General features: G+C 37.2%; 1 protein-coding gene and 1 pseudogene across 3 annotated transcripts in view; both read right to left on the reverse strand.

The window, feature by feature from the left end:
- AKT3 (v-akt murine thymoma viral oncogene homolog 3) overlaps positions 1-27,379 on the reverse strand; it is a 362,354-nt gene that overhangs the window by 129,247 nt on the left and 205,728 nt on the right. For all 3 annotated transcript variants that reach the window (XM_011955703.1, XM_011955702.1, XM_011955704.1), the window contains 3 exons: positions 25,815-25,946; positions 1,901-1,966; positions 480-548 (listed from right to left, as the gene is read on the reverse strand). In XM_011955703.1, coding sequence (XP_011811093.1) covers positions 480-548; positions 1,901-1,966; positions 25,815-25,946 — 267 coding nt within the window. The remainder of the gene's footprint in view (positions 1-479; positions 549-1,900; positions 1,967-25,814; positions 25,947-27,379) is intronic.
- On the reverse strand, positions 11,462-11,850 carry LOC105521496 (annotated as a pseudogene).

The following is a 27,379-nucleotide window of genomic DNA, read 5'->3' on the forward strand; positions in this document are numbered from 1 at the left end:
AAAATATTTAAAAATATATATAGTCATAGTACTCTAACTACTATAAAGAAGAAGAGAAAACTCAGCCATAATGTGCCCATGGACTATTGTTCCACTGAGTTTAGAATATGGGTAAAATAACTTTTCACAATGTTCGCAGCCTACTTGAAAAGAAACTTTGTAAAACATAATAAATCCTATATTTCTGGTTTTCAAAATCTAATAACATGGTTTCAAAAATCATACTTCTGTTAAAACTTTTTACATTTAAAAACACAGGAAAAAGAATATTATGCTTTCCAACATATAAATGTAGTTACATAAAAACAATCATTACATCTCATCAGAAATAATTTCCTCCCATCCATTCAATAGTATTAAGAGCTACACAAATTCCTATCAAGAAATGGAGAACTGCTGTATTAAACTTGCATTTTAAGTAATGTTTTTAAAATAATGAAAATACTACCATGCAAATACTGGATTTACTTCAGACTCACCTCTCCCCCATTAACATATTCCATCACAAAACACAAACGGTCTTTTGTCTGGAAGGAATATTTCAAGGACTTGAAATAAAAAAAAAAGAAAAAATGTTATATTATAATCCTGTATTCTTATAATAATTGTACTAAAAATAGAACACTTAGAAATAGTAAGCATGACTGATGAAAAGAATTGTTATTGTTTCTTAAGAGTTTATTTACTACTTAAAAGTGCTTAAGAGTTTATGAGAAACATAAAACAAATGTTTAGTTCACAATAGGTATTATTACAAGAAAAATTAAAATTAAAATTTCAAGTAAAAGTAAACTTAATTGCAACAAGCACTTCTCAATCTAATGTGCCACTGATTTTAAGCTGCATTAGTACTCGAGGTGCTCATCCATGCAATCTCACAGCGTGGCCAACGAATTGGGCTAGTTGAAGTTCCTTAGGAATCTAGCTACAGTTGTTAAACTCAGGTTTCTAATACAATGACAACATCACTTTTTGCATATTGACTGCATAACAGAACCCAACCCAACCGAGTTGGTTTATATAATTTTGTAGGTTATATATAGGTTATTAAAAAAATACCAAAAGGCTATCTTATTATACTAGACAATAAATACACCAAAAAAGGTAGCAAAGTAAGTCTAGGTATCTACTGACAGCTCTGAAAATGTCTATTTCAGATATTCCAAATAGTGCAAAGGGTTCCACTTTTGAAAGTCTAGCTATTATTTTTAATCTCAATATAGTTCATTGGAACAAGGAAAATACAGAAACTACCAATTATCCCTATATTACAAGGAATCTAAGAACAGAACTAAAAAATCCGGTTTCTTTCAAAACAACTACATTGTAGGCATATCATATAATCACAGTTTATTCTCTGTCTCGTGAAAAAAACATAGCATGGCTTATCCCCCCTCTAATGTATTTAGCATTCCCATATTTCTTCAAGTACTCTATCCCTCAAAGAAGTCTCATTGCTATAAAATATTTTCAATAAACATTTCTGCCTTTCATATTTGAAGAAATGCTTCTGATCATTAAAATATTTATCAGAAGCCAATAAAACAAACATAAAATCTTGACACTTAAGAAATTTTTAAAAATCTGTCATCTCCTCAATAGTCTCCTTAAAACGCCACAGGTAATCTATTAATTCTATGGTTTGTTTTTGTTTTTAACGGCAAGAGATTCATGGGAGAAAAAAAATTCTCAAAAAAAGTAATAAATGCATAATGGGAAGAATTATCAATGCATACATACTGTAAAAATCCATACACTCTAATAAGTTATAGGAAATTTGACTATGGTCTTTCCACAAAGAAAATGGGTATCTAAGTGAATAGTATTTTTCATAATTTAATTTCTAACACAAAATTCCTTAAATTTCAAATGTTATAACATCTGTCCTCTAGTCACTTACTGTTAAAAAGGGATGTCTAGTGTTCTTTAATACTCTGCTTTCAGTTAGAGTGTGTGCCACTTCATCCTACAAAAGAAAAAAAAGCAAACCTTCAATATATGTTTTGAGCACTGATAATAATAATTTCACTATTTCTCTAAAATTGTAAGCGGTTAAGCCCAGAGATTGAAAAGGATTTTAAAACACAGTGGCATGCCTCCTTTGCCACTCAGCATTCTCTCCACCAAAATACAAAAAAACTCAAATTAATGATTTAATTCATATGGATGTGTAAGTTCATATAAATTCAATCATACTTCATCAAAGTATATGAAGAATGATATAAAAATCAGCCAGAAAATTATCAGGGAGGATTTATCAACTAATATTTCAGCATGAGGTAATTTAATATCTCCATGTTTGTAATCCATTTTATTGAGGGGGATGAAAGGATATATTTCACAATAAATATAGAATCTAAAAGTCTCCTACTTTAAAGAAATTAGTTATTAGAACACAGAATACACAAGCAATATTTAGTTCTAAATTACACATTTTAGAAATAGAAAGGAACAGAGTATAAAAATATATACCTTTCTGCTTGTGGCTTTTTGCTTTTTTAGTTTGTTTTTTAGAGACAAGTTCTTGCTCTGTTGCCCAGGATGGAGTACACTGGTACAATCATAGCTCACTGTAACCTTGAACTCCCGGACTCAAGCATTCCTCCTGCCTCAGCCTCCTGAGTAGCTGGGATTACAGATGTGAGGCGCCATGCCTAGCCTTATGCACTTCCTTGTTTATTTTTTTAGAGATAGGGTCTTGCTATGTTGCCCAGGCTGAGCTCAAATTCCTGAGGATCAAGGAATCCTCCAGCTTCAGACTCCCAAGTACCTGAGACTAGAGGATTTTTTTCCTTTGGTTGCGGTGGGGGGGCGGGTGTTACACATTTTTTTTTTTTTATTTCAATAGGTTTTTGGGAAACAGGTGGTGTTTAGTTATATGAGTAAGTTCTTTAGTGGTGATTTCTGAGATTTCGGTGCACCCATCACCTGAGACGCATACACTGTACCCAATGTGTAGTCTTTTATCCCTCACCCTGCTTCCATCCTTTTCCCCAACTCCCCAAAGTCCACTGTATCTTTCTTACGCTTTTTCGTCCTCATAGCTTAGCTCCAGAGAATACAGGTTTAATGTGCTTCTTTAAAAAAAAAAAAAAAAAAAAAAAGGCTCACAATCTTCCTACTGTAGGTGATCATTTTAAAATGTAAGTACATTTCAAACCAAAAATAAACTAAGAATGTTTTCCCCAACTTTGGGCATAATCTCATATTGCTATCAAAAGCAAACTAGTGTTTTCTCCAACATATGGAGAACTGGAGTTAATGTTTCATATTTTAGAAGTAACACTATCTTAAAGAAGAAACGAAAGGAAGATAACTGCTGAAGCTAACAGAGCATCTCTGTTCTTCAATTCTGGCAAGATCTTAAAGCCCTTGCCGAATCAATTTCTTAACACTATCAGAAAATCAAAATTAGATATAAGAAAAACATGAAAAGCAAAACATCAGGACACTGCATTATATTTGTTATCGTTATAAAAATATTTGACCTTAAACTCAAAAGATAATAACTAGATTAATCAAAGAAGCTAAGATCCTACAACCATTCCCAGAAGGTCAGATCAATTGTGTCTGGACAGAAAGTATAATTAACAACAAGTAAAGGAAAGCATAAACATCAAATCATCTCAGTCTTAGTTGTTTTATAGGAGTCTGTTTTAAGTGCTCAATTTGAAAGCCATTGTCATATCGTACTATAGTCCCTAAGTTAATTAGAATAGCAAACACTGCAAAACAAAATAAATCAGAAGCAGAAATGACACCAGAACTTACTGATTTCCATATGTACTGTGCCTAACATAACGGTAAGCATGCAGCAGATACTTAATAAATGTCGATTGAACTGAATTGTGTATCATAGATGTCATAGAATTCCAAGGTGTCAAGTGTGCAAGAGTTCATTCATTCATTCATTCATCCATCCAGCCATCCAGTCATCCACCCAACTCCTTCAACACATATGCAACAAGTATCTTCTGGGTATTCGTCTGCATATCAGAGACAGGGCACTGAAAAAACAGACAAAATTCTCTGCCCTCATGGAGCTTTAATTCTACCTACATGGTGATCAGTGTAACGGGAAAAACCAGAGAAGGGGATACTACTGTCAGTGATCACAGAGGGAGTATGAAATACACGATTAAGCATTATACAAGTGGCTATTTTGTGATATACTGAATCAAGTCCATTCACTTAAAAAAAAACTGCTGATGTGCACTCACTAATTGCTAAGAATAGTGCTGGTATAAAGTAACTTAATAAAAAAGATAAGATTCCATTGTTCATGGAGTTCACAGGCTAGTGGAAAACACAAGCAAGTAAATTATCCAACTTAAACAATTACTCCTTCTGATAAGTGGTATTAAGGAAAAAGTGGAGGTTATCCACTATTGTCAACGGGGCTGTAAGGGAAAACCAATGCTATTGGAAGAGTGTAAGTTAGATATTGTGATGGTGTGGGACATGGAGAAAGTGATGGGGTGTGGTTAACATAATGTTTGTAAAAGTCTATTCATGTTCTTCTAAGAAGGATCAATTAGGAAAGTATTATAGTACCCCAAGAGAGAAGTGAGGATGGCTTGGACTACTATGGTGGCAGCAGGAACAAGAAAAATGGGGATAGTTTTGAGATATCAAGTTAACAGTAATAATATAAAAGTTACATGCCTCCAACATGAGAGTGAATCATAGAAATTTGTAGAGGCAGTTCAGAAAGAAATTCACAGAAGATAACATTTACCTGTTATGGTTTAAGATATTAAGTGATCTGGGTCAATAAATTAGGAAAAGACTAAGGAAAAGTATGTATGAAATTTATTTGGAAGTAGAAAAGATATTCTAGTGCCTTGAAAAATGTCAGTGGGGTATTACATTCTATTTTGTTAAAACAGGCTTATCACACATAACAGTTATTTCTCTAAATCACTGAGTAAGTGAGGGAAGACTTTTTTATCCCCTAAATTTGTAATCTGACCACATGCAAGGAACCAAGTAAAGACGTATAGAGGCAAAAGCAAAAACAGTATTTCTTTGTTATGAGAATGGAACTGGAATGAACACCATGTACATATCAAAATGTATTTTCTAACATATTTTATAGCTGATCAGATTCGAATTTCTTCCCATTAATGCATATTTAATGGTACTGTATTTCACATACTAATTAGTTTCTGCTATGAAGATAAGGTATGCGCAAGCTAAAAAGTAAACACAGATGCCAATAACTTTTAATTACAGTTAAAAGCAACATGTCAAAACAAAAAGTTAAAAATAATGGTAGTAAAACACTGACTAAAACAATGTGATGCCTTTCAAAAAATCCATTTGTTGATCATAATTATAAAGAGTTCTAGCAATGCTTGGGTATACAATATATTTTTTTTCATGGAAAAGCTTTTGAAATACAAATTTACATATATTATCCATGATAAAATAGTAAATAATGAACTTTTAAATCTAATTTCTTTCATGGAAAGAAGCATTAGGGGAAATGGGATTTTATTTCTTGAGGCAGAGGAATAGTCTTCCTTTTAATATTTATTTTCCTGATCCTCTCCAATTTATCATTCACCCTCTACTACACATGATCTGAAGTTCTCCTTTCATCTGACCCTCTCAATGTTTTGTGGTAGTTAGGTTATTCGAGGGAATGAAGTGTAGGAGATGGCAAAGAAGAGGAGAAAAAGAAAATTTCTACTCTTAATTATCAAGAACACGACGAGTGTCATCTCCTTTAATTCCTGCACCAACTGATTCCACATCTAAGTTCAACATTAAAGGTCATTTCCAATTCAAAAAACTGCCCTCCATCTTCAAACAACCTACTATTTACTTCACTAGCTACTCTGCTCACATTATTTTCTCCCAAATTGACCACAAATCTAGTTGAAATCAAGACACATTCTGTCTAAATCATTTCCTTCATCCACCCAGAGCTATACATGAGACCTAGAGGAAGACAGGAATCAGGTGGGAGAAACAGGAGGAAGAGAGTAGAGAAGTGTTACTTTGGCACATATTTTCTGATACATAATAGTTGTATACATTTCGGGGTTGTTTTATGTTGTTTTGACACATTCCACATGTGTAATGACCAAATCAGGGTAATGGGGATATTTATCACCTCAAACCTTTAACTTTTCTTTATGCTGGAGACATTCAAATTCTTCTCTTCCAGCTATTTTTAAATACACAGTAGATGGTTGTTAACTATAGTCACCCTACTGAACTATCTAACACTAGGTCTTATTACAACTATACTTCTGTACCTATTAATCAACTTCATCTCCCCATCCCTCTACCATTCCCAGCCTCCAGGAACAACCAATCCACTGTCTACTTTGATGCAATCCCATTTTTTAGCTCCCACATAAGAACAAGAATGTGCATGCAATACTTGTCTTTCTGTGCCTGGCTTATTTAACATAATGGGTTCCATTTCCATCAATGTTGCTGCACGTGACATGATTTCATTCTTTTTATGGCTAAGTAATATTCCACTCTGTATGTCTATCACATTTATCCTTTCAGTCATTGATGGGCACTTAGGTTGATCACATATTTTGGCTCTGGTGAATAGTGCTGCAATAAACCTAAGGGTGTAGATATCTCCCCGATACCATGATTTCGTTTTGGATATATATATATGGTAGTTCTATTTTTAGTTTTTGAGGAACTTTCATATGGTTTTCTATAGTTGCTATACTGATTTACATTCCCACCAACAGCATAGAAGAGTTCATTTTAGCATCCGTGATTTTTTTTTTTGATAAAAGTCATTGTAACTGGGGTGAGATGATGATACGGTCAGGTCCCCACCCAAGTCTCATCTTGAATTGTAATCTCCATAATCCCTAAATGTCGAGGGAGAGACTTTCTGGGAGGTGACTGGATCAGGGGGGCTGTGTACCCCATGCTGTTCTTGTGACAGTGAGTGAATTCTCAGGAGATCTGATGGTGTTATAAGTGTCTGACAGTTTCTCCTTCACACACTCGCTCTTTCTTCGCCTGACACCACATAAGACATGCCTCTTCCCCCTTCCACCATGACTGTACATTTCCTGAGGCCTCCCCAGCCATGCAGAACTGTGAATCAATTAAACCTCTTTTCTTTATAAACTACCCAGTCTTGGGCAGTTCTTTATAGCAGTGTGAGAATGAACTAATACAGATGATATCACATTGTGGTTTTGATTTGCATTTCCCTGATGATGTGACACACTTTTACAAATTAAACTACAATGATTATCAGTGATTATTATTTACTTTTCCACTGTCTCAACAAGCCATATGGTAGCAACCTATACTTTTTTTTCCCCACCAGAGGAGAGATGTCACACTTATCAAGCTCTAAATTTTGGATTCTAACTTTTGTTTCTTGAAAACTTGAGCACTGGCCCAGATAATGACTTCTAATACTTCTTCCATTCTCCAACTGTCAGACTGTTTTCTGTCCCTTGATTTCTATTCCTTTTTTTGAAGATTTCTCACCTTGATGGAGAAGATGAAAGCACCATTGTTCTTTGTTAACTACAAACATTATTGCACCTTTCTCGAGCATTGTGTTTGATACTTTGTTCTTGATGCTTCTGTTCCAAATATTCCTTAGATGGAGGGCTACGTGAACTCCTTTGACTTCCATCATGATATAATCACTTTGGACTCCAGTCTTTCTTCTGCCTCTCTCATTCGCAGTATTGGGACAAGTTCATCTCTACCCTCTTAACTCTGTATTTCACATCTAAAGATAAATTTACACAAACATATTGACTAACACTATTGCAATCTCCTGCCAATCTCAGTTGAATCTTCTGAGGCCTCTTTCACCCATTGCTACTTAGGTCATTTTTCATTTTCTCAGGATGGCTGTTCCAAATATTTCCCAGGCCTTCTCCCTTGCCTGGTATGTATACTTAAATGTACACACTAACCCTTACCTAGTCAAGCTACTAAGCTAAGACTAGAACCCAGGTCTGTGCTGACTTCTAAGCACAGAAGCTTTTCATTTATTTGTCTCTCTTTATCTCAACCTCACTCATTCACACTTTCAAAATGCAATCTTACTTCCTACTGAGAAGAGAAGCCATAAACATAACATTTAACACATTTGATTCCTCCTTCCTCCTGAAAACATGTTCTTCTCTTGGGTGCCAGGACATCCTAATCTCTTCATTTTCCTCCTCCTCAGTGACTGTCTTTCCTCAGTCTCAATTGTTGCTTCCTTTGCTCTGAAACCCTTATTCTGTAAGCATCTCCAGGGCTCAGTCCTCAGAATTCTCTTCACTGGGTACACTCTTCCTTTGGTGAACTCATTCAGACTATGGCTCTAATACAGGATATATGCTGACAGACTACCAAATTTATACCTCAAATTTAGACTTCTTTCCTAAACTCAAGAAATGTCTATTTGGCATGGATGTATAATCAATGACATAAACAGGAGTATCTAACAAAAACAGCAAACCTGACATGTCTAAAACCTAATTCCAAATCTCCCTTCGAAAAGTTTCTCCTGCAATCAACTTCATTGTAGTGAATGGCAACACCGTGCTTTCAGTTGCTTAGACCAAACATCTTAACAATGATCTCCAACTCCTTTTTTTTCCACCCATACTCTACATTCAATCTGTCAGGCAATCCTGTTGGTTCTTCATCAAAATACACCCAAGATCTCATTATCATCACTACCTCCACTGCTACTACCCTAGTACAAGCCACTATCATCAATTATCTAGATTACTGCTGTAATTAGCAAACTATCTGCTTCCAATCCACAGTCTATTGTCAACACTGCAGCCAAAGTGATACTGAAAACTAGGTTGTGTAACTACACAGCATAAAAATTTCCAAAGGCTTCCCACTTCATTCACAGTAAAAGCCAATATCCTTACAAACAATCCTGCACCATTCTTGTTCCACACCATGCTAGACTCCTAGCTATTCAAAGAATGTGTTAGAATGTGCTAAGCAAGCTCCCTCCTCAGGGCCTTCTCAATTGCTATTTCCCCTTGCTGGAACATTCTTCCTTCAAAATATCTAAAGGACTTGCTTCCTGATCTCCTTCAAATGCTTGTTGAAATTTCACCTTTCAGTAAGCCCTTCCATAACCATAACCATTCTATTTAAAAATGCATTAAGTCCCAAAAATCACTACCATCATTATTCCTTATTTCCCTACTCCAGTTTTCTCTGTAGTGTGTGTGGATTAGTTTCTTACATACTCTATGGTTTATTTATTTATTATGTGTATTATTTATTCTCTAATTCCTGACTTGAATATAATTTCCCACAGGAGAGGAGTTTGTCAGTTGTATTCTTTCAAATGTTCCCAGTGCCTAGAGCAGTACCTAGCAAATAACTAGGTGTTTGATGTATATTTATTGAAATAATGAGTGAATGAACTAGTAAATAATGAATAATCTTGTTACATGCTGCTGAGGAACAAAAGCTACACGAACTGCATGAAATAATTCTAGAACATAAATCAATGAAATCATACTCCCAACAGAACAATGACAGCTGATGAAGGTATGAAAGTATAGCAGATCAAACCATTATCTGCTTCCTACAATAAACTACAATCATTGATGCAATGTTTAATATGGAAGTTCAAAAGATTATGAAAGAAGAGAACAAAGTAACTGGCTGATCACGTTAAGAGATTTTGGTTAAGATTCACCAGTAAGAACTTAAGAGTCCAAGGAAAAAGAGATGCCAGTAATCAAGCAAACGCATTGGGCTGTTATTTTAACGGCAGAAAAAGGGTAACACATCAGGCCTGGGTTGCCCAAACTCTACACATTCCCAAAAGTCAGTCTTCAGAATTGGCCCTTGGCCAGCTCCTGGGAAATGAATTCTGAGCCTCTGAAATATTCTGCCTGGTCAGCGTATTTTTGTATGCTGGAGATCTTGGGCCACATGGTACCAGTTTGACTAGATAGTTTATGCTAACAACAGAATGTATGTTTAACACTTCGTGCCTGATTTTGCTCTGAGAGGTTGGAATCTGAGCATCTCAGGGCAGTCATGCAGCTACTGCTTGCCTATGTGACTGACTTCCAATAAAAACCCTGGACACCAAGGCTCAGGCAAGCTTCTTTAGTTGACAACACTTCACAGCTGGGAGAAGTAAGTGCATCTGTGATGGTTAATTTTATGTGTCAACGTGACTGGATTAAGGAATACCTAGAGAACTGGTAAAGCACTACTAATAGATGTGTCTGTGTTTCCAGAGGAGATTGGAATGTGAATTGATGGACTGAGTGACAAATATTCACCCACAATGTTAGCAGACACCATCCAATCAATTAGGGGCCCAAATAGGGACAAAAAAAGCAAAGAAAAGGTGCTCTCCTGGAACTGGACACTCTTCTTCTCCTGTCCTTGGACACCAGAACTCTAGGCTCTCTGACATTTGGACTCCAGGATTTATACCAGCAACTCCACAGTTTCCCACCAAAACCCAGGTTCCCAGTCCTTAGCCTCAGACTAAGAATTACACCATCAGCTTCCCAGGTTCTGAGGTTTTGGAACTTGGACTGAGATACGTTACCAGCACCCCAAGGTCTCTAGCTTCCAGATAGCCTGTCTTGGGAATTTTCAGCCTCCATGATCACATAAGCCAATTTCTCAGTGAATCCTCTCTCATATATATATATGTATCTGATTGGGTCTCTCTGGAGACCCTTGACTTCACTACATCATCCATGTGACTCCACTGGAAAAAGATACCTTAAAGCTTGCACTTGGTTTCTCCAGGATTTTGTTCCATGTGGTTTTCCCTTTGCTGATTTTAATCTGTACCTTTTTACTATCATAAACAATAACCATGAGTCTTTTCTGAGTCTTGTGAGTCATGACTCACTGAGCCTGAAAGTGGTCTTAGGGACAGCTGACACAGTTGGCATCGTAAATAGGACTCATTAAAGCATGGCAAAAACATTGTTTCGAAAACGGAAGAATGACAGGGCAGACAATGATAAACTCTGATGCCTAAATGGGTATACAGTCACCAATGGCATGAGATGGCAGCTGTACTGTGCTAAGTTACTACATATAGAAGTTGTCAATGGAATTTAGAAATGACAGACCAAAATCTCAAGGACTTAGATCACCGGACACACAAAGAAATGCAAAATGATGAGAAACAAGCTAAATACACAATCCACTGGGTAACTTGTACTTTTTTCCCCACATGTAAGATTTTTATTACAATTTGATTTGCATTTTAAAGGAAATTATAAAATGTATCCACTTTTTTTTAAAGACAAAAATTTAATTATAAAACATGATAAACTTCCAGGTCAAAATTAGGCTGATTGGAATAAAACTCTTAAATCACCATTTTCCACCTCCACACCAAGAATAACCATCTAATCAACCATACTATAACAGCAAGATAGCACTGAGACTTGAGTAAACAGGAAAACTAAAGAGCTCTTCCAGCCCCAGACCATGAATATTTTTATGCCTTCTTATAGTGCTGAACGGCAACCACATCATCACCAAAAGTTAAGTCATAACTATTTCACCATACTTCTCTTATAAAATGTTTCTTCGTCATCCCATTTCTGTATGTCAATGAGTTTGTCTCTATCCAGACTAACAACAAACTTGCAGTTTCTGTCATCTGTAGTGGTTTTATCAAACTCTTCTCCCAGATGGAAACTAACCTCTGTGTTCTTGAACATACTTCGAATCCTGATCACCACCTTCTGTCTCCTTGACTGATAATTACTGTTGGTTTGTTCACATTTCCCACTTGCCTAGTGACAAAGCCCATGCCTAGAGCCTTCATGTACTCATCAAAGTTCTGTCGGCCAGCTTCCAAGTATTACAGAAAGCCTCCTCCATCCTTGCCCTTTCACCACTTTAGAGACAGAAATGAGGAGCTTCTGGTCTTACTGCCACCGCAGTCTGTTTTTTTTTTTTTTTCTTTGAGAGGGAGTCTCGCTCTGTCTCCCAGGCTGGAGTGCAGTGGCATGATCTCGGATCACTGCAACCTCTGCCTCCCGGGTTCCAGTGATTCTCCTGCCTCAGCCCCTCAAGTAGCTGGGATTACAGGTGCATGCCACCAAGCCAAGCTAGTTTTTCGTATTTTTAGTAGAGATGGGGTTTCACCATGTTGGCCAGGCTGGTCTCAAACTCCTGGCCTTGAGTGATCCACCCGTCTTGGCCTCCCAACGTGCTGGGATTACAAATGTGAGCCACTGCGCCTGGCCCAGTGTGCCGTATTTTAAAACAGTTAAAATGACAGCAAAAGAGAGTGTTAAGGAAATCCTGATGCTCAAAAAGCTCGGATTTTGGTTAAGCTGAGCTATGACTGTTAGCCTCCAGGATACAACCCAGTGGAAAATTATGCTGAAAAAAAAGGACAGCATTTCTATGGCCTTTAACCACCAGGAACATTGTCCAAATGGTGGGTGACAAAACCATGATACTACTGGAAGCAGGGGTTATGTGTGAAGGAGTTATCTCGCCTTGTGAATTGGTATTCATCGGGTTCCTGAAAAACAATTAAGAAAAGAGACTGTGAGAGTGACTAACTTGGGAGCAGTATCTTCGATTCTGAATGTTGCAGAATGAAGAAGTCTGCTTGGAGTTGATGCAGGAACCACAACTTACTACTGAACAATCATAGATGGTTGTACATGATCCAAACACACAACAGATTGTTCCTAAAGGGACAGCTAGTCTGCTGGACTGGGTAAAAGCCATTGTGAAATTTGTTTACCCTAAAAAGGGAAATGGTCCTTCCCCTCCTTTAAATGCCAAGTGGCACTCCATACATGACATAGCTGATAAGCTGCATACGCAAACCACGCTGGATTAACTTCATGGTCATCAAGATGTTTGTTCACCCTTAATATGCCCTTTAGATCATGGTAAATACTGTGACTAAAAGGGCCCCTCTATGCCGGCATCTGATATAACTGCTGCAAAATCTATCAATGATCCAAGAAATGTGTCGGATTTGTTGTCTCAGCTTCTTACTATGGGTCTTACAGATGCTAAGAAAATAAGACTGAATCACAAGTGAATGGGTAAAGACAAAACAGAGGGTCAAGGAAGTCCCAAGCAGGATGAAATTTTAAACAGTTACTAAGAGATGGGATGAATAAAATGGACACTGATGTTAACACAAAGGTCTTAATGCTGCATTATCAGAAGTTAGGCTTACCAATGGGAGCTCCTCTTAGTCCCCCAACACTGAAGGGCCCTAAACAAACACACTCTATATACCCTAATTTCAAGCAATGCACCAAGCTGGGAGGCAAAAATGACAATGAAGAACCTCAGTCCAAATCATCAGAGGTGATGAGCTACCAAATTAATCAGGATGAGGACTGACACAGAACCAGGGTTTTCTTTTTAAGTAATCTCCAAGTAGGAACTGAAGGCCATAAGCACACCTGTAGGTACAATAGAAGGTAAAAAGGAAAGCTTCCAGGGGTTCCTGACACAGAATTCAGTGCCTCTGATTCCAAAACCTATTGGTAAAGTCCTAGCAGGGGCAATAATGAGAAAGACAGGATATGAGGATGAAATGGTTGACAGGATTAAATTAAAATTTGGATGAAAATTAGTATGTTTGAATGAATCATGTGAAGTACTTGCATCCACATTACCCGAATATGTTTTGGGGAAGGATATTATTCTGACCAGGGAAAGCTTCAGCTACTATACTGCAGAAATCTTGCTAGTTTTCCCTTCAGTCAGAACATGCTAAATGAGAATCTATGGAACTTGCCCAGCTCACACAGGTTGTTAATTTCAAACAGTATCATGGTTGACCAAAAGAGATTTAGCACATTAATTAACAACATATTCAACACTGGAGTGCTATTACCAACAAATTCTCTGTGTCGTGCATGAAAAAGGTGAATGACTCACGAAAACTCACAGCAGATAATCAAGACGTGAATAATGTAGTGTCATCTACAGCATCAGCAGTCTCTGACATGGTTTCAGAAGTTCCCAAAATAAAACAACCTAAGAGAGACATACTCAGCCAGACATAGTGGCTCACACCTGTAATCCCAGCACTTTGGGAGGCCAAGGCAGAAGGATCACTTGAGTCCAGGAGTTTGAGACTAGCCTGGGTAACAAAGTGAGACCCTGTTTCAATTTAAAAAAAAAAGAGAGAGAGAGAAAGAGAGACAGAGAGAGAGACAGAGAGAGAGAGAGAGAGAGAGAGAGAGAGAGACTGATTGATCTTGCCAATACTTTTTCTTGGTCCCAATCTCAGGAAAAAACCACTGCACTTTGCCTTCAAGTAGGAATGATCCCAATTTACACTTACTGCACTGCTACAGGTTTATCTGCATTCATCAGCTTACCATTATAATTTGTTTTGAAGGGATTTTGACTTGATACAGGTCCAGAATACAATAATATACTACAGTGATGACATGATGACGGTACCAGAAACCTAAGAACAAGCTAGGGCTGACCTGAAAATAGTAGTGGCTCACAGGAATACCACAGGCTAGAGGATAAATCCAGCAAATACCCCAGGGTCTACCAAACTGAAATTCTTACGAATAACCTCGGCAGGAACCACCCATAACATTCTACAGGCAACTAAAATTAAATTGCTGTTATTACATAACCATGAAAGTAAGCAAGAAGCATCCACTGCACCTGGTTTGTTTGAGTTTTGCAGAAGAAAAATTCTGTATCTGGGGGCTAGTGCTAAATCCAATCTGTAAAACTACCTGAAAGGACACATATGAATGGAGACCTAAACTACAGCAGGCTATTATCTAAGTTGCAGTGGATCGATTAATGCCTTTGGGTCCTTATGATATACACTCAGATATGATTTTACAAGTATCTGCAATTCATACTTAAACAGACTGGTGCTTATGGCAAAAAGCCCATGAATGCTGTCCAGCAGCAACCACTGGGATCATGGGCCAGACAAGAAAGTACAGAACACATCATTAGAGAGATGATGCTACTGGGCATTAACTGAAACTGTCTTTATGACTAAAGGATATAACATAATCCTAAAACTTAAAATACCCATGTCTTGGGTAATGTCAGAGAAACACTCTAACGAGTACCTATAACAAAATGAAAATGGCTTAACAGGAATGTGCTGAGGAATGCAAGAAGATACTTACCATATTTGATAGAAGAAAACCTTTTTTTTCTTTTTTTTGAGACAGGGTCTCACTTTGTATCACCCAGTCTGAATACAGTGGGGGCAATCACAACTCACTGCAGTCTTGACCTCCCAGGCTCAAGCAATCCCACACCTCAGCCAACTGAGTAGCTAGTATTACCAGATGCATGCCACCACACCTGGGTAATTTTTATTTTTTGTAGAGATGAGAGTCTCACTATGTTGCCCGGGCTGAGTCTGAACTCCTGGACTCAAGCGATTCTCCTGCCTCGGCCTCCCAAAGTGTTGCGATTACAGCCATGAGTCATCACGTTTGGCCTCCTCTTTTCTTCTAGACCAACTTTGGAACCATCTGTGAAGCTACCAGCTCCTATTGCCACATCCTACTTTTCAAATGTTAGTGTCTTACAAAGAGCTCTCACTGACCACCAAAAAGTGGCTTGTTTTACAGAGGATGGCAGTTCAAAGGTGACCAGCCAGCATCCTGTTTGGAAGGCTGTCACACTGTGACTGACTGATGTGAAACTGATTGAAGAACAATCAGCTCAAAGGGCTCAGTTGTACACTGTTTTCCTTGCAATGATGGAAGAACTAAACAAACATAACCGTGAAGTGTGAATGTACACTCATCAATGCGCTGTGGCCATTTGCCTGGCCATATGGTCAGGCTGATAGGCAGTGAAAAACTGGACTATTAAATGGATGTGCCAGGCATGGTGGCTCATGCCTGTAATCCCAGCACTTTGGGAGGCCGAGGCAGGTGGATCACCTGAGGTCAGGAGTTTGAGACCAGCCAGACCAACATGGTGAAAACCCGTCTCTACTAAACACAAAAAGTTAGCCAGGTGTGGCGGTGAATGCCTGTAATCTCAGCTACTTGGGAGGCTGAGGCAGGAGAATCTCTTGAACTTGGGAGGCGGAGGTTGCAGTGAGCTGAGTTTGTGTCATTGCATTCCAGCCTGGGCAACAAGAGTGAAACCCCATCTCAAAATAGATAAATAAATAAAATAAATAATAAATGGATGGATTATTAATAGGAGAATCTCTTGAACCTGGGAGGTGGAGGTTGCAGTGAGCTGAGTTTGCATCATTGCATTCCAGCCTGGGCACCAAGAGCGAAACCCCATCTCAAAATAGATAAATAAATAAAATAAATAATAAATAGATGGATTATTAATGAGGCATGGCTCTATGCGAATCACTATGGGAATTTAAGGGGTGAATTAAAGTAGGACATGTTGATGGTCATCAAAACAACTTCCTTCAGGATCAGGAGATGATTGGAACCAGCAAGTGGATGTCCCAGCATGCTTGTCTGAGGTGGCTATCTGGGTCCCCAAAATGAGTAGATATGGGAGATATGCAGCAATGCAGAGATGGGCTGGCCAGTGATGTATTCCTCTTGTACCCTCTGATGCACAAAATTCCAGAAAGAGCCATACTGTCTGCCAGAAAGGGAGAGAGAGACTGCAGATGACTATGGCATATATTCCCAAGAAAAAAGTCCCCCCACTCCCATACATAGTTGGCAAGTACACTACACTGAGCTACTGCCACTATCCCCAGGAGACTATAAATGGTCATTCTTGGAAATAGACATTTACACTGGATTGAGCTTTGCATAACCAATGGTAGATACAAAAGCGCAAAATACTGTAAGATGACTGGAACAGAAGGTACTGCGCCCCCACCAAGTTACATGTCTTCAGACTAAAGAACATACTTTATAGCCCATACTATCCAAAAACAAGCAAAGAGGTTATCATATCAAATAGACGTATCATGTCAGATATCATCCTCAGAGTAACAGTCTGATAGAGAACAGGAATGGGAAATAAAAACATTTGTTGGCTAAACAAATGTACGCTTCACAAATGTATGCTCACACTCAACCTGAGGATGGCTAAAGGAAGGTCCCCGCTCCATAGATTCCTCCACTTTTCTGGACATGGGGAAGAAGGGGTGGAGGAGCATGATGTTATCACTACAGAATTCTCAGCTACATCACCTCAACTTTCCTTTCTCCTATATAATGCAGTGGTCCTGGGAGTGGCAAGACAATTGTGGATGCCCAAAGCAGGAATGATCCCTAAGCAAGAAACTCTAATTAGACTTTTCAACCATTATTCCAAAACTCCTAAGGGCCTAATGGGATGGACTGTGCCTTCTCCCCATGTGGAGCTGACAGTGAATGCAGCTGCACTGCCTAGTAGTCAAGAGAGTCCTCTAGCTCGGTAACATGCAATTCAACTCTGAAAGAATATGAAGGCACTGAGGAAGAGGCACTTGGTAGACTACTATTACTGCAGGCAATCTGATTCAGATATCCCTTCCAAAGGTGGAAAAGTTCACATTTCTGGGTACCTGACTGTATTCATTTCCTGTGGTCTCTATAACAAAATACCACCAAAACTTGATGGCTTAAAACAACAAAAAATTGGCCGTGCGCGGTGGCTCACATCTGTAATCCCAGCACTTTGGGAGGCCGAGGTGGGCAGATGACCTGAGGTCAGGAGTTTGAGATCAGCCTGATCAACATGGAGAAACCCCATCTCTACTAAAAATACAAAATTAGCCAGGCCTGGTGGCACATTCCTGTAATCCCAGCTACTCAGGAGGCTGAGGCAGCAGAATCCCTTGAACCCAGGAGGCAGAGGTTGCAGTGAGCTGAGATCGTGCCACTGAACTCCAGCCTGGGCAATAAGAGCGAAACTCCATTTCAAAAAACAAAACAAAACAAAAAAAATCACAAAAAATTTCTCATAGTTCTGGACACCAGAAGTACAAAATCAAGACTGGCAGAGAGACATGATCCCTCCAGAGGCTCTGAAGAAGAATCCATTCCATGCCTTTCTCTTAGTTTCTGGAAGCTGCTGGCAGTCCTTGACATTTCCTGGCTTGAAGCTGCATCACTCCAACCTCTGCCACCTTTATATCACTTTCTCCTCTGTATAGGTGAAATCTCTATCTGCATCACTCCAACAAGGACGCTTCTCATTAGATTTAGGTCCCTCCCGGATAATCAAGGATGATCTACTTAAGATTCTTAACTTAATTTTATCTGCATAACTATATATGCATACACCCTTTTTCCAAATAAAGCAAGAGTTAATAGGTTCCAGGGAATAGGATGTGAACATATTATTTTAGGGGCCACTACTCAACCCACTATAGTTCATTCCATCCTAACATTCACCCCACCCCAATATCCCCAAAAGTCTCAAAAGTCTCAACCAATACAGTATCAAGTCTAAGTCCAAAATCTCATTTAAGTATCATCAGCTCACAAGTCCCAAGTGTTATCACCCCATCAGGAATGGGTGAGACTCTGTACATAATCCATCCTGGGACAAAATTCCTCTAAATCTGTGGACCTCTCACACTAGAAAACAAGTTATCTGCTTCCAAAACACAATGGTAGAAAAGGCCTAGGATATTCCAATTCAGAAAGGGAGCAGTTGGAAGAAATAAAAACATCACTGATCCCAAGCAAGTTCTAAACACGGCAGGGGAAATTCGATTTCAAGGTCTATAACTAATCCTCAGTAATTTGCATTTCTGTCCTCTAGGCCCACGGTGGCTCCATCAACTTCTGTCTTTGCAACCCTGGTGGCTCCATCACCCTCTGTCTCTGGCCACCAATTCATTCTTGCTTTTTTTTAAACTATAACATGCTTTCAGCTGACATCCATCCACTATACCATTTCTTTTACAATGACAGGGTTTATAACATTTTCAGTCTGTTCTGTAACCATACTTGAGTCTTCGGTGCTTTGTCTTCTGATAAATTCTAAAAACTGAACACTAATTTGGTGTTTGCGATGGTATAAGTAAATGAGTATTATTCATGGGACAACCAAATAGCATGGTCAGACCTGTAACGAAGGAAAGGTTACACTACATCAATAGACCTGGGCTTCTCAAGAAACAATGTTTCATGTCTCAACCAAAGAGCCTTTTTTTTCCTCCCCCATACAGGCATACTTCAGGTTTCGTTCCAGACCACCACAACAAGAGTATTGCAATAAAACAAGTCACACTAACTTTGTGGTGTCCCAGTGCATATAAAAGTTATGTTTACACTACACTATACTGTAGTCTATTAAGTGTGTAACAGCACTATGTCTAAAGAAATGTACATACCTTAATTTAAAAATACTTGATTGCCAAAAAAGGTGAAGGGTCATCTGAGCCCTCAGCAAGTCGTTATCTTTTTGCTGGCAGAAGGTCTTGTCTTGATGCTGATGGCTGCTGAGTGATCAGGGTGGCAGTTGCCAAAGGTGAGAGTGCCTGTGGCAATTTCTTTTTTTTCTTTTTTTTTTTTTTTTGAGACGAAGTCTTGCTCTGTAACCTGGCAGAAGGTCTTGTCTTGATGCTGATGGCTGCTGAGTGATCAGGGTGGCAGTTGCCAAAGGTGAGAGTGCCTGTGGCAATTTCTTTTTTTTCTTTTTTTTTTTTTTGGGACGAAGTCTTGCTCTGTCACCCAGTGGCACGATCTTGGCATTCAAGCAATTCTCAAGCCTCAGTCTCCCAAGTAGCTGGGATTACAGGCACCCGCCATCACACCCAACTAATTTTTGTATTTTTAGTAGAGACAGGGTTTCACCATGTTGGCCAGGCTAGTCTTGAACTCCTGACCTCAAGTTATCTGCCTACCTTGGCCTCCCAAAGTGTCTGGATTACAGGCATGAGCCACCATGCCCGGTGTGGCAATTTCTTAAAATGAGAAAACAATGAAGTTTACCATATTGGCTTTTTCTTCCAAGAAAGTTTCTCTTTTGCATGCCATGCTGCTTACCCACAACAAAACTTTCTTCACAATTGGAGTCAATACTTTCACAACCTGCCACTGCTTTATCAACTAACTTTATGTAAGATTCTAAATCCTTTGCTGTTATTTCAGCAATGTTCGTGCCATCTTCTCAAAGAGTAGATTCTATCTCAAGAAACCAGTTTATTTGCTCATCCATAAGAAGCAAATCCTCATTTGTTCATGTTTTATCATGGACCTGATAAAATTCAGTCCTATCTTCAGGCCCCACTGCTAATTCTAGTTCTCTTGCTATTTCTACCACATTGGCAGTTACTTCCTCCACTGGAGTCTTGAACTCCTCAAACTCATCCATGAAAATTGGAATCGACTTCTTACAAACTCCTATTAATGTTGATATTCTGACCTCCTTCCATGAAGCCTGAATGTTTTTCAAGACATCTAGAATGGTGAACCTTTCCCAGAAGGATTTCAATTAACTTTCCCCAGATCTATCAGCAGAGGAATTACTATCTATGGCAGTAATTACTATCTATTACAAAATGTATTTCTTAAATAATAAGACTTGAAAGTTGAAATAATGGGCTGCAGAATGGACATTGATAATGAGCTGCAGAACTGACACTGGGTCAGCAGGTATAAAAACAACATTCATCTCCTTGTATATCTCCATCAGAGCTTTTGCACAACTGGCGCATTGTCAATGAGCAGTAATATTTAAAAAGGAATCTTTTTTTCTGAGCAGGTCTCCACAGTGGGCCTAAAATATTCAGTAAAACATACTGTAAGCAGATGTGCTTGTCATCTAAGCTTTGTTGCTTTACTGATAGAGAACAGGCAGTGTAGAGTTACCATAATTCTTAAGAGCCCTAGGATTTTTGAAATGGTAAAGGAGCAATGGCTTCAACTTAAAAGTCACCAACTGCATAGCCACTACTGAGAGAGTCAATCTGCCCTGGGAAGCTTTAAAGCGAGGCACTGACTTCTCCTTTCTAAGAAAGTCCTAGGTTCATCTACAAGGAAAATCTGTGGTTTTCTGTAGTCATCTTCACCAATTATTTAGCTAGATCTCTGGATAACTTGCTGCAGCTTCTGTATCAGCACTTGTGGTTTCACATTGCACTTTTATGCTATAGAGATGGTGTCTTTCCTTAAACCTCACACACCAACCTTTCCTAGCTTCCAAATGTTCTTCTGCAGCTTCCTCACCTCTCTCACCCTTCACAGAATTGGGAGAATTAAGGCCTTGCTCTGGATTAGGCTTTGGCTTAAGGGAATGTTGCAGCTGGTTTGATCTTCTATCAAGACCACTCGAACTTTTTCCATATCAGCAATGAGTCTGTTTTGCTTGCTTATCATCAAATACAAGGGATCCCTAATAAGATTATCGAAGACTTCTCATCAGAAACACTGAAGGACAGAAGGCGATTGGTTGATACATTCAAAGTGCTGAAGGAAAAAAAGTAAAGCAAAAATCCAGCAAAACTATCTTTCAAAAATGAGGCAGGTATAAAGACAGTCCTAGGTAAACAGAAACTGAGGGAGTTCATTAGCACTGCACCTGTCATACAAGAAAAGCTATAGTGAGTCCCTTCAGGTTTAAATATAAACCTGTGGCTTCAGACAGTCACTTAAAGCCAGATGAAGAATTAAAGATCTGGTAAAGCTAAATACATAAAAATTATATAAGCTAGTATTACTGTAAGTTTGTGTTATAATACCACTTTTTGTTTTCTACATGATTAAAGAGACTCATGCATTAAAAAATTAGTAGTCTCGTTTTTGGACACACAATGCATAAAGATGCAATTTAAAGACACCACTAATTGAAAGGAGTGAGTACAGAATTGTAAAGAAGTAGAGTTTTTGAAGGTTAGTAAAGTTCAGGTGGTATAAATTCAAACTAGAGTACTCTAACTTCCACCAATTGAAAGGAGTGAGTACAGAATTGTAAAGAAGTACAGTTTTTGAGGGTTAGTAAAGTTCAGGTGGTATAAATTCAAATTAGAGTACTATAACTTCAGGATATTAAATACAATCTATACAAAGAAAATAGCTATAGAATATACACAACAGGAAATGAGAATTAAAATGTTTCACTCAAAAATCAGTTAAACACAAAAGAAGGCATTTATGTAGAAAAGGAGGGACAAAAAGCAATGAGGCATATAGAAAATAAATAGCAAAAGGACAGAAGTAAGTCCTTATCAGGACTCACTTTAAATGTAAATGAATTAAACTCTCCAACCAAACGAAAGAGACTAGGAAAGTCGATTAAACAAACAAACAAAAAGCATGATCCAACTCCATGCTGTCTCCAAAAGCCACAAACAGGGTAAAAGTGAAAGAGAAAAAAAAAAATTTCCATGAAAATACAGCAGTTCCCCTTATCCAGTGGAGGATATGTTTCAAGATCCCAGCAGATGCCTAAAACCATGGATAGTACCAAATTCTATAAAGTCATTCCTTGATATCCATGGGAGATTGGTTTCAAAATCCCCCAGCAGATAATCCACAGAAGCTCAAGTCCCTAATATCAAATAGCATAGTATTTGCATATAATCTATGCACATCTTCCCATATTATTTTTGAGTATTTTAAATCCACATTGGTTGAATCCATGGATGTAGAATATGGAGCGCCAACTGCATATACCATGTTTTTTTCCTATATATACTACGTATGATAAAGTTTAATTTGTAAATTAGGTACATCCTTTATAAATGGATATTAAAGTAGATTAACAGCTACCATTAAAAGTAAATTAACAACAAAATAAAATAGAAAAATTTAACAATATATTGTGATAAAAGTTATTGTGATGTATGTGGTCTCTCTCTCTCAAAATATCTTATTTTAGTATACTCATCTATATTTAGGCTGTGGTTGATTCGGGATAACTCAAACTATGAAAAGCAAAACTGCAGCTAAAGGGGGTACTACCATAGTAACCAAAAGAGAAAACGGGTAGCTATATTAATATCAGACAAAACAGACTTTAAATGAAAAGGCCAGAAAAGACCAAAAAAAATTATTAATAAAAGAGTTAATAGAGCAAGATATAACAATTATAAACACTTACATACCTAATAACAAGACCATCAAAATATATGAGGCAAAAACTGAAAGAACTGTAGAAAGCAATGACCATTTTACATTAATAGTTGGAGATTTCAACACCCTACACTCTCAGTAATGAATACAACAACCAGACAGAAATAAGTAAAGCAATAGAAGACTTCAACAACTCAATGAGGCAATTAAATCTAAGAGATATACACAAAATGTTCTATTAAATATACACAAAATACTCTACCTAACAACAGATGTACAGTATTTTCAAGTGCACAGGGGACATTCTCCAGGATAGACCACATGTTGGATTACAAATTAAGTCTCAATAAACTTTAAAAGACAAATACAAAGTATCTTCTCCAACTACAACATGAAGTTAGAATAATATAAAGAAAACAAGAAAACTCCCAAATTTGTAGAAATTAAACAACAGACACAATCAATGACAAAGGAAATTAGAAATACTTTTGAGACGAGAGAAAACACAAACACGACAGACTAAAATTTATGGGATGCCGCAAAAGCAGTGCTAAGTGAGAAATGTAAAGCCATAAATGCTTAAACTAAATAAGAGAGAGGTCACAAATCAACAATCTAACTTTATAACTTAAGGAACTAGGAAAAAAATAAACTAAACCCAAAGCAAGCAGAAGGGGAAAAGAAAAAAAATGAAGATTAAAGCAAAGACAGATAAAATAGAGAAAAGTCAACAAAGTCAAAAGTTGGTTCTTTGAAAAGATTAACGAAACTGATAAACCTTTAGCTTAATTGACTAAGAATGTATAAGGAATGAGGAAAATAGAAAATCACCATTAGAACACAACAGTAATAAATTATTATGGGCAAAATCCACCGATATGGATGTTAAAATTAGTACATAAAAGTTCAAGAAAAAATATGTTATTTATATAGTCTCAGAGTATTTCCTCTAAGATACTACTTAGTTTTGAATGGAAAAATCGCAGCTTTAAAGTGAAGAAACGCAGTAGACACCACTGTAGTCAAGCAATCAAAGTTAACATCACCAGTAAAAAGGTATCAACATCATTTCTTCCCTGATATGTTGCTCTGAGAAGGGCAGGCACATCAGGAACCAAATCCCAGGTCTTGTCACACCCCACATCTTCATAGTGTTAATCATTTTGCTATAAATGAGCATATTTTTTTTAATGAAATGATAAACAGATTTGTTGGGAGAAAGCAGCAAGGTACTACATCAATCAGAATAGTCTATCATTTGTGAAATATACCCAATTCTGTACGGTTACTCAGAAAAGTTAAGTAGTGAGATAAGACAGTGTCTAATAGGATATTCCCCAGTCTGATGAATAGAAATTAAATAGTGGGATACAAGTGTGGCTAGTATGTAAAAGAAAAAAACAGAAAGGAACAGATATTTACTGATGCTTGATACACAGTAGGTAGTAATAATACACAGTAGATATTAAATAACTATAGCAAAAATTTATAACAATAGCATATTTTAATTTCATTTGATTTGTAATTTAATTTGTTAAGTTTATTTAATAGTGATGGCATGTACTATTACATTTATCTATTCATTTAACCCTGAAAATAACCATATGAGGGAAGTACTACTATTAGCCCCACTCTATAGATAAGAAAATAAAGGCATGAAAAGTTGGATCACTTACTAAGCAGCAAAACCTACCCGACATTATACTACCTCCCAGAAAATATCGCTTAATTAATAATAAGTGCCAGCTAGGATGCTAAATACCTTACATATCCTAATCCTCAAAATATTCCTGTCCAGAGGTTTTATTATATCAATTTAAATGAAAAAAACTAAGGCTCTGATTGGCTGCCAACACACTGCAAGATATTTAGCACATTTGGCTTCTACCTGGTAACTGTCGGAAGTATCCCTCCTCCTCAGTTACTGTGATAAGTAAATACATGCCCCCCGTGAACATTTCCAAATGTCCCAAGACAGCAGTACTTCCCCAAAGTACTGCTTTAAAAAGTACTGGTTGTTAAATTCTATTAGGTGAGATGTGAACCTAGGTGTGTATGACTCCAAAGTCAATGTTCTTTCCAATAGGGGCACTGAATTGTAAAGGAGCTGACATCAAAACAAATATACAAAGATGGGGAAACAAAGTTTCACAAAGTGTGTGGGGCAATACACTCCAGATAAGGAAACTATAGTTGCAAATACTGGAAGTTAAAGTAGTCCATAAAGTATAACAGTAATTTATGTCATTTGTTGAATTAAGTAAGACATAAAGCAATTTGTAAAGTATATCTCCTGAGGGAACTGGGATTTTGTTCAGAACTCTGAGTGAGAACTGACATCATTAACATGTTATTTATTTAAAAACGTCTAAGCTGAATAAAGGTATGGGGGTGGGAACTAAGTCTTCCTAAAATAATTTAATTTCACCATTCTAGTATTTTCAAATCTATTTAGTATGTTTTTCCATTCAGTGTTATATAAGCTTTAGAATTTATTAGTAAAAATCATCTAACTACTCTAGTCAATCTTAATAAGAAATTCAGGACAATAGGGGAAAACATTAAAAAGCAATCCTAGTATAATTATGATATAGACCACAAAACATTCTCCCAAACACGCAAACATAAACATTTCTATTTCCTTAAGAGAACAGCTTTAGTATGTAATACACAGATATTATAAATGTCTGAAAACTTGTAAAATTACAAATATTGATACACAAAAATTACTGTAGCAGTAGTCTACAACCATATTTTGGTTGTTTAATGGAACTTGCATACATTAGCATGTAAATTCATGAGCCCACAAACACATACACACTGCAAACAAAAATTTAGTAATCAACTTTAATAATCAGTTACCTTTGCAATAATGACTTCTTTCTTCAGAATCTTCATAGCATAATATTTTCCACTTGCCTTCTCTCGAACCAAAATAACTTTCCCAAAAGTGCCTTTACCTAGTAGTTTCAAATAGTCAAAATCATTCATTGTCTGAAAAATACAAATTAAAAAAATGTAATATGAAGTATTTGATGCAATTTATTTGTTAGCATATAAGTATGTGTTTGCAATATCCACTCAGAAACAAATTTTACCAATTTATAAGTACATTTAAATAAAAAAGAATCAGACTGGCATTGGCTGTCTCATTAGCAACCACGGATGCTGAAAATAATTTAAGCAGTTCTCAGATGTTGGAGAAAATGATTTTGAAACTAGAATTCCTCAGCCAAATTATCAGTTATGTAAAAGGGCAAAGGAGGAAAAAAATTATTTTCACTCATTTTTAAGGACTCAAGTTTTCAAGGATTTAGTAGTGCTGCTACCCCCAGAAAATGTGATAATCAAAAATGTTCCACACAAACATTTCCAAATATGCCTAAAAAAGCAATGCTTTGGAAGGAGCTATCTGAGAGTTTACTCTAGCAAAATAAAGATAAAATCCAAGACAGAGAGAAATATAGGATATATTTATAAGACATGTTGAGAACCTCGTATACTTCAGTTAAAATAAATCAAAGAAAGCAGTTGTTATTCCTGAGAGAGTACTCGATGCAATTCAGAACAGCAAGGCAGGGAGCTCTAAGAAGAATATCTTTAATTAATCTGCCTGTTTTCAGTTTCACTTCCTCCTTCTTAAGTCAGGTAATTCTGAGGATTCTGCCAATCACATGTGCACTTGTTCTCTACAGTCTCCTCTGTGTACTCTTTTCCTGCTCTGCTCTATCAACATTCTTCCAGAAACTTACAAACTTTTGAAAGCACTGGTGCCCTCATGCCCCTCCCCGACCCAGCTTTTCATTTTTGTGGACTTGCCTCCTTTTGAAATTCCTTTACTTTCATATTAATAGGTTTTTGAACAGAAGAAAAGTTGATTGTATATGATCAGTTTACTTAAATTTAAACTCAGTTTAGAGGTTTATAAATATAAAAACAAGTATTTGGGTTTTATCTTGAAATTACAAGTCATTGAAAATTTTAGTGCCTTTTATAACTTTTTTTTTCTGTTTATCATTTATCTAAAGTAAATGTGAGAAATGTTTCAAATCAATGGCTTCAGCTTCTACCCTAACTTAAAAAAAAGCAAGTTAACCAAAAAGAATTAGAAGAAAATGATAAAGATCAGAGCAGAAATCCATTAAATTTTTAAAAGAAAAACAGTAGAGAAAAACAATCAGTGAAACCAAAAGCTAGTTCTAAAACACCAATAAGAATTGAGAGGCCTCTGGCCAGGTTGGTCAGAAAAATAAAGAGAGAAGACACAAATTACTAATACCAGGAATGACAGATTTTACAGACATTAAAAGAAACATAAGAGAATATACATGGCATTTTGACAATAAAATTGACACCTTTGATGAAATGAACAAATTGCTAGAAGTCTCAAGCTATGAAAGCTCACCTAAGAAGAAACAGATAATTTG

This window comes from Colobus angolensis, unplaced genomic scaffold, assembly GCF_000951035.1.
Source record: "Colobus angolensis palliatus isolate OR3802 unplaced genomic scaffold, Cang.pa_1.0 Scaffold40, whole genome shotgun sequence".
In the NCBI taxonomy this organism is placed as follows: Eukaryota; Metazoa; Chordata; class Mammalia; order Primates; family Cercopithecidae; genus Colobus; species Colobus angolensis.